Source organism: Hyla sarda, chromosome 1, assembly GCF_029499605.1.
Source record: "Hyla sarda isolate aHylSar1 chromosome 1, aHylSar1.hap1, whole genome shotgun sequence".
NCBI classification, from domain to species: domain Eukaryota; kingdom Metazoa; phylum Chordata; class Amphibia; order Anura; family Hylidae; genus Hyla; species Hyla sarda.
In genome coordinates this window covers 572,727,937-572,740,043 of record NC_079189.1, presented here as the reverse complement: position 1 = coordinate 572,740,043, position 12,107 = coordinate 572,727,937, and the positions used below count along the sequence as shown (strand labels likewise).

The 12,107-nt window shown below is 42.5% G+C and overlaps 1 protein-coding gene across 3 annotated transcripts in view; it reads left to right on the top strand.

Annotated features, from left to right (window-relative positions):
* The window catches only part of DYM (dymeclin), a 382,495-nt gene that overhangs the window by 217,927 nt on the left and 152,461 nt on the right, over nucleotides 1-12,107 (top strand). For 2 of the 3 annotated variants that reach the window (XM_056543831.1, XM_056543823.1), the window contains one exon: nucleotides 1,500-1,664. The exons of the other annotated variant lie outside the window; for it this stretch is intronic. In XM_056543831.1, coding sequence (XP_056399806.1) covers nucleotides 1,500-1,664 — 165 coding nt within the window. The remainder of the gene's footprint in view (nucleotides 1-1,499; nucleotides 1,665-12,107) is intronic. 3 annotated transcript variants of the gene reach the window in all.

Sequence of the window (12,107 nt, the reverse complement as noted above, 5' to 3'; positions counted from 1 at the left end):
TGTAGCAGAAATTCTGCTGTGTGATTGGGACAGCGGAATCCCCTTGAAGTATATTGGCTATAAATTCATGCAGAATTCAGACATTCTGCCGTGTGAACATAGCCTTAGGGTGCATTCGCGCCACGTTTTTGAAATACACTTCCCGTATACGTTTTCAATGTGAAAATCGTACGGAACCGTATTGAAAACCGTATGCATTGACTCTCCATTGAAAACCGTATGCCTAACGATGCATCCGGTTGCATCTGTTTTGGGTCTTGTACGGTTCTGTCCATTTTTTTTCCCGTACCCAAAACCGTAGCCTACCACGGTTTTTGGCCCAGGTGAAAAACCGTATTACACCTTATATGTTTTTTTTGTTTTTTCTTAACATGGCAGTCAATGAGAACCGTATGTGCGTACAGTTCCATCCGGTTTTCACCATACTGTTTTTGACTTTGCACAGTTTTTTTTTTTCTTGGAATTTCAATCAAACGAGTGAAACTTTATTTATAATGGAGTGAAAGGTTAAAAACGTATGCGTTTTTTTTTTTTAAGGGGTACTCCCGTGGAAAACTTTTTTTTTTTTTTTAATCAACTGGTGCCAGAAAGTTAAACAGATTTGTAAATTACTTAATCCTACCAGTACTTTTTAGGGGCTATATACTACAGAGGAAATGCTTTACTTTTTAGTTTTCTCTGTTATGACCACAGTGCTCTCTGCTGACCTCTGCTGTCCATTTTAGGAACTGTCCATAGCAGCATATGTTTGCTATGGGGATTTTCTTCTGCTCTGGACAGTTCCTAAAATGGACAGCAGAGGTCAGCAGAGAGCACTGTGGTCATGACATCAGAGAAATCTAAAAAGTAAAGCATTTCCTCTGTAGTATATAGCCCCTAAAAGGTACTGGAAGGATTAAGATTTTTTAATAGAAATAATTTACAAATCTGTTTAACTTTCTGGCACCAATTGATTTAAAAAAAAAAAAACTTTTCGATGGGAGGACCCCTTTAAGACACGGATGCAACCGGACATCATTTTTCAAACCGTATACGGGTTAAAATTTGTACACATATTTTGATACAGTTTTGTCCAGTTTTGAGGAATCAGTTTTTCATAAAAAACCTGATACGGGAACTGTATTGCAAAAACGTGGTGTGAATGCAGCCTTAAATTCCCTTGTAGAGTTTACTCTTCCCCCTATGAATAGGGGAGCCATTGCAGACATTTGCCTGGCCTGTCATCATTTTTGCAGGTAGATCCTGACATGGAACTGTTGATGGATTTGCATGGGGCTGCATGCTCATTCTCAAAGCGTTGAATTGAATAATGTCTCCTGCTCTCATATATAATGCTGCTTTAATGTTCTGCCTGTGCCAGTTACCACCATCTGAGGGTTTCAGACACAAGAACCTCTTTCATTGTTAAAAATAACATGATCAGATTTCTCAAAGGAAAATTTCCCTTTTTTCCCCTCCCTCCCTCCCCTTCCTCTCTCTCATTCCCCCTTGTCTTTCAGTTCTGCCTGCTGCCACTTGCGGAGATACTTATATGTCCTGGACAAAATGTATTTTCCTCCCTCTCACTGCTCCACGCTGCAGCATTGCTTCACCAGTCTGAGTGATAATGGAGAGGAGCTGTTGTCTCTAACTTGCTCTCATATACTCCGATCCTATGCCTCCAGGTTATTAATCTCTGCTCGCTATCTGCATGCTGCATGCTCCGCTGTACCTGTCACGTGGGTGCATGGCAATTTTTAACATGTCGGCTATTATCATTCGGTAATGGAGCGGATACCGGACATGTATTTCCTTATTGTCCCAACATTACCCTGTGTAGCAAGCATATCCTGAAAACAGTATGAATAAGAGAGGATGCATGCTGTAGGAGGATTCTTACTATATCTAGGGTATGTTCATACCTACTGTATATGTGGATTTGAGGCTGTGTAACGAATGTAAATAAATAGCTGCCAGCAGCATTAAATCTGCATCATATATAGTATGTGTACTCTCCACTAAAAGATACAGCACCAGGGACAAGGTATAATGCAGGCTTTGGTCTTTATTGTGTACAGGAACACACATACACACACACGCACGCACACACGTGTGTTCCTGTACACAATAAAGACCAAAGCCTGCATTATACCGGACCTTGTCCCTGGTGCTGTATCTTTTGGTGGAGAGTATTTGGAGTATAGCGGTGGCTAGCTATTGGATACTGTTGCACAGGACCTGAGGTCATCCAGTGCTGATCCCTTCCTTTGGGTTAGTAGGTGTACTATACGTATACTTAAGGCCAGATTCACACAAACGTGTTACATGTGTGTTCTTGCATCCAAATATGACCTGACCATAGGTCTGATGACCTGAACTAACAGATGGACAGGACTTAATGTGGATGAGAGAATGGTTAGGTAATGCACCCATGTGAAACTCTCCTAAAGTGTATGTCCAGCTTCTAAACAGGTACAGTTTATATATATATATATATATATATATATATATATATATATATATATATATAGGATTATAGGAGTCCCTCATTATATTACTTATCCTGTGCTGATCCTGAGTTATATCCTGTATTATACTCCAGAGCTGTACTCACTATTCTGCTGGTGGGGTCACTGTGTACATACATTATATTACTTATCCTGTACTGATCCTGAGTTATATCCTGTATTATACTCCAGAGCTGTACTCACTATTCTGCTGGTGGAGTCACTGTGTACATACATTACATTACTTATCCTGTACTGATCCTGAGTTATATCCTGTATTATACTCCAGAGCTGTACTCACTATTCTGCTGGTGGGGTCACTGTGTACATACATTATATTACTTATCCTGTACTGATCCTGAGTTATATCCTGTATTATACTCCAGAGCTGTACTCACTATTCTGCTGGTGGAGTCACTGTGTACATACATTACATTACTTATCCTGTACTGATCCTGAGTTATATCCTGTATTATACTCCAGACCTGTACTCTCTATTCTGCTGGTGAGGTCACTGTGTACATACATTACATTACTTATCCTGTACTGATCCTGAGTTATATTCTGTATTATACTCCAGAGCTGTACTCACTATTCTGCTGGTGAGGTCACTGTATACATACATTACATTACTTATCCTGTACTGATCCTGAGTTATATCCTGTATTATACTCCAGAGCTGCACTCACTATTCTGCTGGTGAGGTCACTGTGTACATATATTACATTACTTATCCTGTACCGATCCTGAGTTATAGCCTGTATTATACTCCAGAGCTGCACTCACTATTCTGCTGGTAGGGTCACTGTGTACATACATTTTATTACTTATCCTGTACTGATCCTGAGCTATATCCTGTATTATACTCCAGAGCTGTACTCACTATTCTGCTGGTGAGGTCATTGTGTACATACATTACATTACTTATCCTGTACTGATCCTGAGCTATATCCTGTATTATACTCCAGAGCTGTACTCACTATTCTGCTGGTGGGGTCACTGTGTACATACATTACATTACTTATCCTGTTATGATCCTGAGTTATATCCTGTATTATACTCCAGAGCTGCACTCACTATTCTGCTGGTGAGGTTACTGTGTACATAAATTATATTACTTATCCTGTACTGATCCTGAGTTATATCCTGTATGTACCCCAGAGCTGTACTCACTATTCTGCTGGTAGGGTCACTGTGTACATACATTACTTATCCTGTATAGACTGTAGCATACTCTAGAGCTCCATTTTGTAGGCTTGAGAACTAAAATTGTCCAGCATTCCCTCCTTATCCATTGTCTGTAGAGAACTTGCTTTGGTGATTTACATTATGGAAAGTGTATATTTTTATCTTTATACCAGGCAATTTACTTTAACATGATGACTGAATAACTTGCTGCCCCCCCTGCATTGTAGGAGTATAGCTAAGACCAACAGGCCTGTGAGTGCAGCTCTGGATTATTATAAAGGAAAGTAAGGATCTGATTGACTTTTGACAACGGCCAAATTGTGATGTGCAGATAGATGACTGTCAGAGTGTTTCCATATGGCCGGTCTAGTGGGATGTTTCTGGTGTGTAGGCTTAGTCCCTATCGAAGGTTCTCCACAGAAGGACACCTTGTGAACCAAGCAACAGGGTCATGAGTGAGAAGTGAAGGCTTTACAATATGTTATGACTGGTATATATTCTGGGGACCAAGTTATGGATGTTTTCTATAGCTCTTTTCACTCTGTCATGTGAAGCTTTCTCTGCCTATCGAACGTTGCGATCTATTAGCATACCGTATGCCTGTGTTAACTCTCTTTATGGTTTCTACAGTCTTTATTACATTGTATTCGTGCATGCTGCCTCCCACAGATCTGTAGAAGCTGCTGTGCTTTCATGTACCGAGCTGTTAATGAAATACAGTGGGACCACATTTGGTCACATCTGCAGTACCATGTCACGGCTGTCCACTAACATTATGGGCCTCTGGGCTATGTGACAAGCCCAATGTTCTCATAAAGTTCCTATAGATTCTGCAGTTTAAAGTGATCCTCCAACAAAACTTTCAAAATGTTGATATTTGAGCCCATAAGATATTAAGCCTGAATCAAGCCCAGAAGACACCTACAAAGTTCTGAGATCAATGTCAACCCTCACCAAAATTTAAAGAAACCAAGATGCTCCCAGCATCCTGTGCCAACCTAAGGATCAACCAAGGAGCCAACTGGTTGAAACCCTCTTAAGGGATACTCTGCCACTAGACATCTTATCCCCTATCTAAAGGATAGGGGATAAGATGTCTAAACGGGAGTCCAGCCGCTGGGACCCCCCATGATCTCTGGCCAGGCACCTTTTTATTCAGAACACTGGTTTTGGGCTGCCATAGTCATGGTGTCGCACTTCCTCCATTCATGTCTATGGGAGAAGGTGAGGCCCTCATGCCCCCTCCCATAGACATGAATGGAGGGGGCGTGATGGCACGACCACGCCAGGCCGAAACATAAATGTTCGGAACGCCAGGGTGCCGGGCCCTTTTGGTAGAGGATAAGATGTCTAGGGGTAGAATACCCCTTTAAAGAGGACCTGTGGCCAACCACAAAAAATTGAGATGTTGCTGTTATTAAATTGCTCAGGGTGCCCTGATCACAAACTTTTTTTATTTTTTTTATTTTTATACAGTTTCTTGATACACCGTTTTGTTCTGGAGATGTGAGAGTTTATAATTTGTCTGACAACTAAGGGAACCAGTCAAATGGGAGTAAACTTAAATTTAATAATGGGAGTGATGGGTGGGAGATGGGTGGGATTATACGGTCATGGAGTGTGTATGTTTTACATTGAGGGACATGTATGGCTATCAATCCCATTATTAGAATTTAGTTTCTGCCCATCTGTCTGATTCAATGAATTGTCTGACAAACTATAAACCCTCATGTCTCAGAAACTGTGGGGCGTATCAAGAAACTTAAAACGGTGTGTGAACCCAAGCTATTTAATGATCATGTAAAAATTTGAAGGGTTGCCCACAAATCCCCTTTAACCACTTAAAGGGGTACTCCGCCGCACACATTTTATCCCTTATCCAAAGGATAGGGGATAAAATTTTAGATAGCGGAGGTCCTGCCGCCAGCACCCCTGTCATACAGGTCGCGAAGCAAACTCCGCTCTGTACCCGATGACTGGTGATGCAGGCCGCCATGTCCCTTCCATTCAAGCCTATGGGAGGGGGCCTGATGGCTCCGTACTAGCAGTCACGCCCCCTCCCATAGACATGAATGGAGGGGGCGTTGTGTGACATCACGAACGCAGAAGCTGCAAGCTTCCGTGTTCCAGACTGCGCAGCTGCCGGCCCGGAGGGACCCCGGCGATCAAACATCTTATCCCCTATCCTTTGAATAGGGGCTAAGATGTGTGCTGTGGAGTACCCCTTTAAGGATGCAGGACATACAGGTGCGCCCTCGTCCCCTGGTACTTAAAGAGTACCTCTCATGATCTTGTTAAATTTTATAATCCTCCCAGTTCACTGCCCCCATAATGATAAACCACCTCCTGCCTTTATTTTTTTATTATTTGTTAGTTTTCTACCTTGATATTGCTCTGTATTTTCTGCTCAGTCAGATTCACAGACTGGAAAGGGGCGTTCCCCAGCAGGTGTGACATCATCTGAAGTCATACAGGGGAAAACTTCCTCACTCTTCTCGACAGCCCAGAGCAGTTCAGTGTGAGATGAGCTATGATTGGCTAAGGCTGCACACCCCCCCCTCAGCTCTCCAGACTGCATTTCCTGATTTTGGACTTCTGCCAGGCCAGCAGGAGTCCAAAGTGTGTGCAAGAGATGGGGGGAAATGTGCTCTGAACAAGTAGGGAGACACCTAGTGGCAGCTTTTTAAACACAAAACATAGAAAAATCCATTTTTTTTTTTTAAAACAAATTACATTAGAAAGATTTTTTATTTACCATATGTAGTGCAATAGCAAAAATTTGTTTTAATGAGTGCACATTTAAGGAGGCAAGGCGTACCAGTACGCTTCAACGTCTTAATTGGCTTTGAAGTGTGCACAGGAGCTCTATAAATTAGATATCATTTTACTCGCATTGACATACAGAATAAAGATAATGGATTATTTTCACCAATGCACTGCGTAAAAACCAAACCCCCCAAAAGTAGCAAAATTGCAGCTTTCTTATACATTTCCGCCCACAAATAATATTTTTTGGGTTTTGCAGTACATTTTATGTTAAAATAAAATGTGTCATTACAAAGTACAAATGGTTGCACAAAAAACAAGCCCTCAAATGGGTCTGTAGGAAAAAAATTAAGAGTTATGGCTTTTAAAAGGAGAAAAAGAAAAAAATTTAAATGCAAAAATTTCCTGAGTCAAAGAAGTACTTTGTTGCTAGACATTGCGGGGGGCGGCGGACAGCCGCAGGGACCCTCTGCGATCTCTGGCGCTACGGCGTTACCATCATGAAAGCCTGGGGCTTCCGTGAACGCGACGCCACGCCTCCTCCATTCATGTCTACGGGAGGGGTTGTGACAGCTAGTACACAGCCGTTACGCCTCCTCTCATAGATGGAGTTGGTGGGGGGGGGAGGGTTGGGTGGCGGCTGTGATCGCCAGTCATCTGGCACGGAGCGGAGTTCGCTCCATGCACCGAATAACTGGAGTGCCGCTGGAGAGATTGCGGGGGGTTAAAAAAAAAAAAAAAAAAAGGGACCCAAGGTGGCGGGGAGTGTAGTATGAATTTTGTGATCAGTTGCGCTGCAAGGTTAGGTTCTTAAAAAGGCTTTTGTGTGGGCATTGAAAGCGCTGGGGGTTGGAGCTCTTGCTGTATTGTAGGCGAAAATGAAATCCATTTGGTGTATGGAGACTTAATTTTAGGGCAATGCTCCATTGGAAAGCAAAGTATACAAATTAGCTGTTTACCTTCTGGAGCTCTCTCATATTAGCCAAACCTAAAGGGAGAGTCGTCCACCTGTTGCCAGGGTGTATTTTTTTTCCTCATGGATCATAGTCTACAAGTCTTCAATCACCTACTGAATCATTTGGGAAGCCTTACCGCCTGTTACGGGATCCAAATGCAGCCAACAAGAAGGAAACAGCCTAAACAAGGAGTTTCCCATTTTCAGATAGTATGTGTTTTTTTTGTATAACGAAAAGTTATGTCATTTTTTAATTTTAATTCTACAAGTTTTTTAAGATCTCTGTTATCATGCAGTTGAAATCTTCATGTTTGATTCCAGTGGATAACAACCTGTCCTGATCATGTGATCACACATATGTAGAGCTTGTTACATGATAGTGCTCTGATAACTGTACTGTAATGAGCTGTGCACGTGTGTCCATCACATGACCAGGACTGATGTAATGAGCCGTGCACCTGTCTGTCCATCACATGACCAGGACTGATGTAGTTTTGCCACTCCTGACACAAAGGTGCCCCTATGATATATAATGGGGCAAAAAAGTATTTAGTCAGCCACCAATTGTGCAAGTTCTCCCAATTTAAAATATGAAAGGGGCCTGTAATTTTCATCATAGGTACACTTCAACTATGAGAGACATAATGGGGGGAAAGAATACAGGAAAAAATCACATTGTAGGATTTCAAATGAATTAATTGGTGAATTCCTCGGTAAAATAAGTATTTGGTCACCTACAAACAAGCAAGATTTCTGGCTCTTACAGACCTGAAACTTCTTCTTTTAGAGTCTCCTCTGTCCTCCACTCGTTACCTGTATTAATGGCTCCTGTTTGAACTTATCAGTATAAAAGACACCTGTCCACAACCTCAAACAGTCACACTCCAAACTCCACTATGGCCATGACCAAAGAGCTGTCGAAAGACACCAGAAACTAAATTGTAGACCTGCACCAGGCTGGGAAGACTGAAACTGCAAGCAAGCAGCTTGGTGTAAAGAAATCAACCGTGGGTGCAATTATTAGAAAATTGAAGACATACAAGACCACTGATAATCTCCCTCGATCTGGGGCTCCACGCAAGATCTCACCCCGTGGTGTCAAAATGATCACAGGAACGGTGAGCAAAAATCCCAGAACCACACGGGTCGCCTAGTGAATGACCTGCAGAGCTGGGACCAAAGTAACAAAGGCTCCCATCAGTAATGCGCTACGCCGCCAGGCACTCAAATCATACAGTGCCAAATGTGTCCCCCTGCTTAAGCCAGTACATGTCCGGGCCTGTCTGAAGTTTGCTAGAGAACATTTGAATGATCCAGAAGAGGATTGGGAGAATGTCAGATGAAACCAAAGTACAACTTTTTGGTAAAAACTCAACTCGTCATGTTTGGAGAAGAAAGAATGCTGAGTTGTATCCAAAAAACACCATACCTACTGTAAAGCATGGGGGTGGAAACATCATGCTTTTGGGCTGTTTTTCAGCTGAGGGACCAGGATGACTGATCCGTGTACAGGAAAGAATGAATGGGGCCATGTATCGTGAGATTTTGGATTAAAACCTCCTTCGATCAGCAAGGGCATTGAAAATGAAACACGGCTGGGTCTTTCAGCATGACAATGATCCCAAACACACCTCCCGGGCAACGAAGGAGTGGCTTTGTAAGAAGCATTTCAAGGTGCTGGAGTGGCCTAGCCAGTATCCAGATCTCAACCTCATAGAAAACCTTTGGAGGGAGTTGAAAGTCCTTGTTGCCCAGAGACAGCCCCAAAACATCACTGCTCTAGAGGAGATCTGCATGAGGAATGGGCCAAAATACCAGCAACAGTGTGTGAAAACCTTGTGAAGATTTACAGAAAACGTTTGACCTCTGTCATTGCCAACAAAGGGTATATAACAAGGTATTGAGATGAACTTTTGTTATTGACCAAATACTTATTTTCCACCATAATTTGCAAATAAATTCTTTAAAAATCAAACAATGTGATTTTATGGATTTTTTTTTTCTCATTCTGTCTCTCATAGTTGAGGTATACCTATGATGAAAGTTACAGGCCTCTCTCATCTTTTTCATTGGGAGAACTTGCACAATTATTGCCTGACTAAATACTTTTTTTTTCCCCTCTGTACATTGTAAACTGCCTTTAATTTCTTTATGTAGTTTTCTCTTCTCTGTATTATGTTTCTGATGTTTTAAGTATAACATATAGCAGAAAAAGTCCTGGAATAGTAATTTGCAGTGTTTCTAGCATATAAAATACCTTTTTCATCATTTTTTGTTTTGATAAATGTATTCTCCTTGCAGCTAATATGTGCTGCTAGGGTGGGTCTAGATAGAATCAGTTTCCTTCTCCTACTTGACAGCTCACAGTATAGGACCTTCTTACTTCCTTTACATGCTGAGTCTTCTCAGCTATATGGCCATGTATTGCGGAGACTCTGCTCCATCTCTGACGAGAGAAAGCCATTTTTATTGGGTGCTGCTCAGTGAACAGAGGATCACTGCACAGAGAGCTGTCGGTGGGGACAGTAACCAAGCATGTGTGACCTTAAGCGCTCAGCTTGGTTAGTGGACATAGGGAGTGACTGAGCATGTGTGTCCTTTAGCACTTTACTCAGTTAATGAGTAACGCGTAGTGACTGAACATGTCTGACTTCCAACACTTAGCTCAGTAGGTGGATGGGAAGGGTGGTTGAGCATGTGTGTGTCCCAGTACTCAACCCCATAGACAGATAGGAAGAGTGACTTATCGTGTGTCCTTCAGCACTCAGCTTAGTACATAGATGGGGAGTGTGACTGAGCATGTGTGTCCTCCAGCATTCATCGCAGTAGGTAAACGGTGGAGAGTGATTGAGCATTTTTGTCCTAAAAATGCAGCTCTGTAGGTAGACAGGGGGAGTCATTCAGCCTGTGTCCCCTCAAGCACTTAGTTCAGTAGGTGGATGCAGGGGGTGACTGAGCCTGTGTGTCCCCAAGCACTTAGTTCAGTAGGTGGATGCAGGGGGTGACTCAGCACGTGTGTTCTTTAGAACTAAGCTCTGTAGTTGGACAAGCACAATTCTGTACACTCTGGCACCAACTTATGTAAGTAAATGCCATAACTCTTTACTGGATCATTTTGAACATTATGTAAATAACAAATATTGTTGTGTTTTATTTTCTATACAATGAATATGATATATAATCTCAATGCACAGGAGCAGCCAGTTGTCAGCTCTGAGGAGTCAGGGAGGAAGTTCCAACATGAGATGTAAAGCATGGAAAGCAAGGGAACGCCCCCTCCTCCTCAGTGAAGTGCATTCAGTGTGAGCAACCTTAAAGAAGGAAATTAGCAGACATAAAACGCTGAAAACCAGGATTTAAGCACACAGACAGGATGAACACCATCATAAGAGAAAGCCTCAAGGTACACAGGTATTAAGGCTCATAAAACAGTCTCCCTGCGTTTTGCTAAGGGGGAGATTGAGCTAATGAAAGTAGATTAAGGAATTGTACATCATGCTGCTGCCTAATAATTCACCCATATATCCCCAAACCAGAGCTGAAATCATAATGTAATAATGCAGCCAAGAAGCTTGGGGTTCATCAGGGGATCGCAGCCTTGTATACAATGCCAGCCTTTTCTGTTGTGGGTAATAACAATGCAGAAGTTTAATACCCAGCTCTGCTTATGATTAGAAGAAAATACATCACAGTGGAGCTATTTTTATGTAATACAGCTGGAAAGAAAATACCGTATGCCAGTGTTTCCCAACTACAGTGCCTCGAGCTTTTGCAAAACTACAACTCCCAGCATGCCCGGACAGCCGTCGGCACCCTGGTCCGGAAACACTGCTGTATGCTTTATCAAGCCTACTGTCCTGGGGAACTGCAAATTCCAGCATGTCTACAAGATGTTACATGTAGTTCATCAGCAGCATTATGCCTCAGTGCATCCTTGGACCGCAGAATAGGGATATCAGGTTTAGCTTCAAGAAAGCGAAGGGTTAACAACGGGTTAACACGCGTAGTGCCAGTTCGACAGGGAAGCGAAGGGGGGGGAAAAATCGCATGACAGAAAGGGTGGAGGGAGTCCAAACGAACGGAGGGGAAATGCTGCTTAGCGGGGGACGCGGCAGAAACAGAAGACCACACAGCGAACGTAAGTGAAACCATCTTCATGGTCTGAAAGGGAGCAAGAGAGAGAGAAGAGGATGCAATTACGGTCAGAGCATCGCATTTAATTTGTGTGAAAGGTTTTATTATGTGAAGCCCTTGAAGAATATCTCCCCCCCAAAGGATCTGTCAGTAGGTGAGATTCAAAAGTCACAGGAAACTGGATGAGAAGGAGAATTTTTTTTAATGCTTTAAGTCTTCCAAGAAAGCTGAGAACCACAAGGAAATCCTGCGAGAGCCGGCATCACAAGCGCCATCCCAAGTTGTTGGTGTGACTAACGCTGAACGCAAATAATGAACAGTGCCGAGTCCTCCCAGGCAGCCAACAAGGACGAGCCAGAGCCCCGAGGGCATTGTTAGGCTCACTACAAGCAGTCCGCTCCAAGTACCAACTCACACAGGCTTTGTTTTGTATGGAATTGTTTGCAAAAAAAATCCTCATGCAAACAATTATACCATGGAAATGGGATATACAGAGAAGCATTAAAATGTACCTGTCATTTGCAAAACATTTTATATAATGTAGATAATAACATATGTATATTTGGGATATACATTGA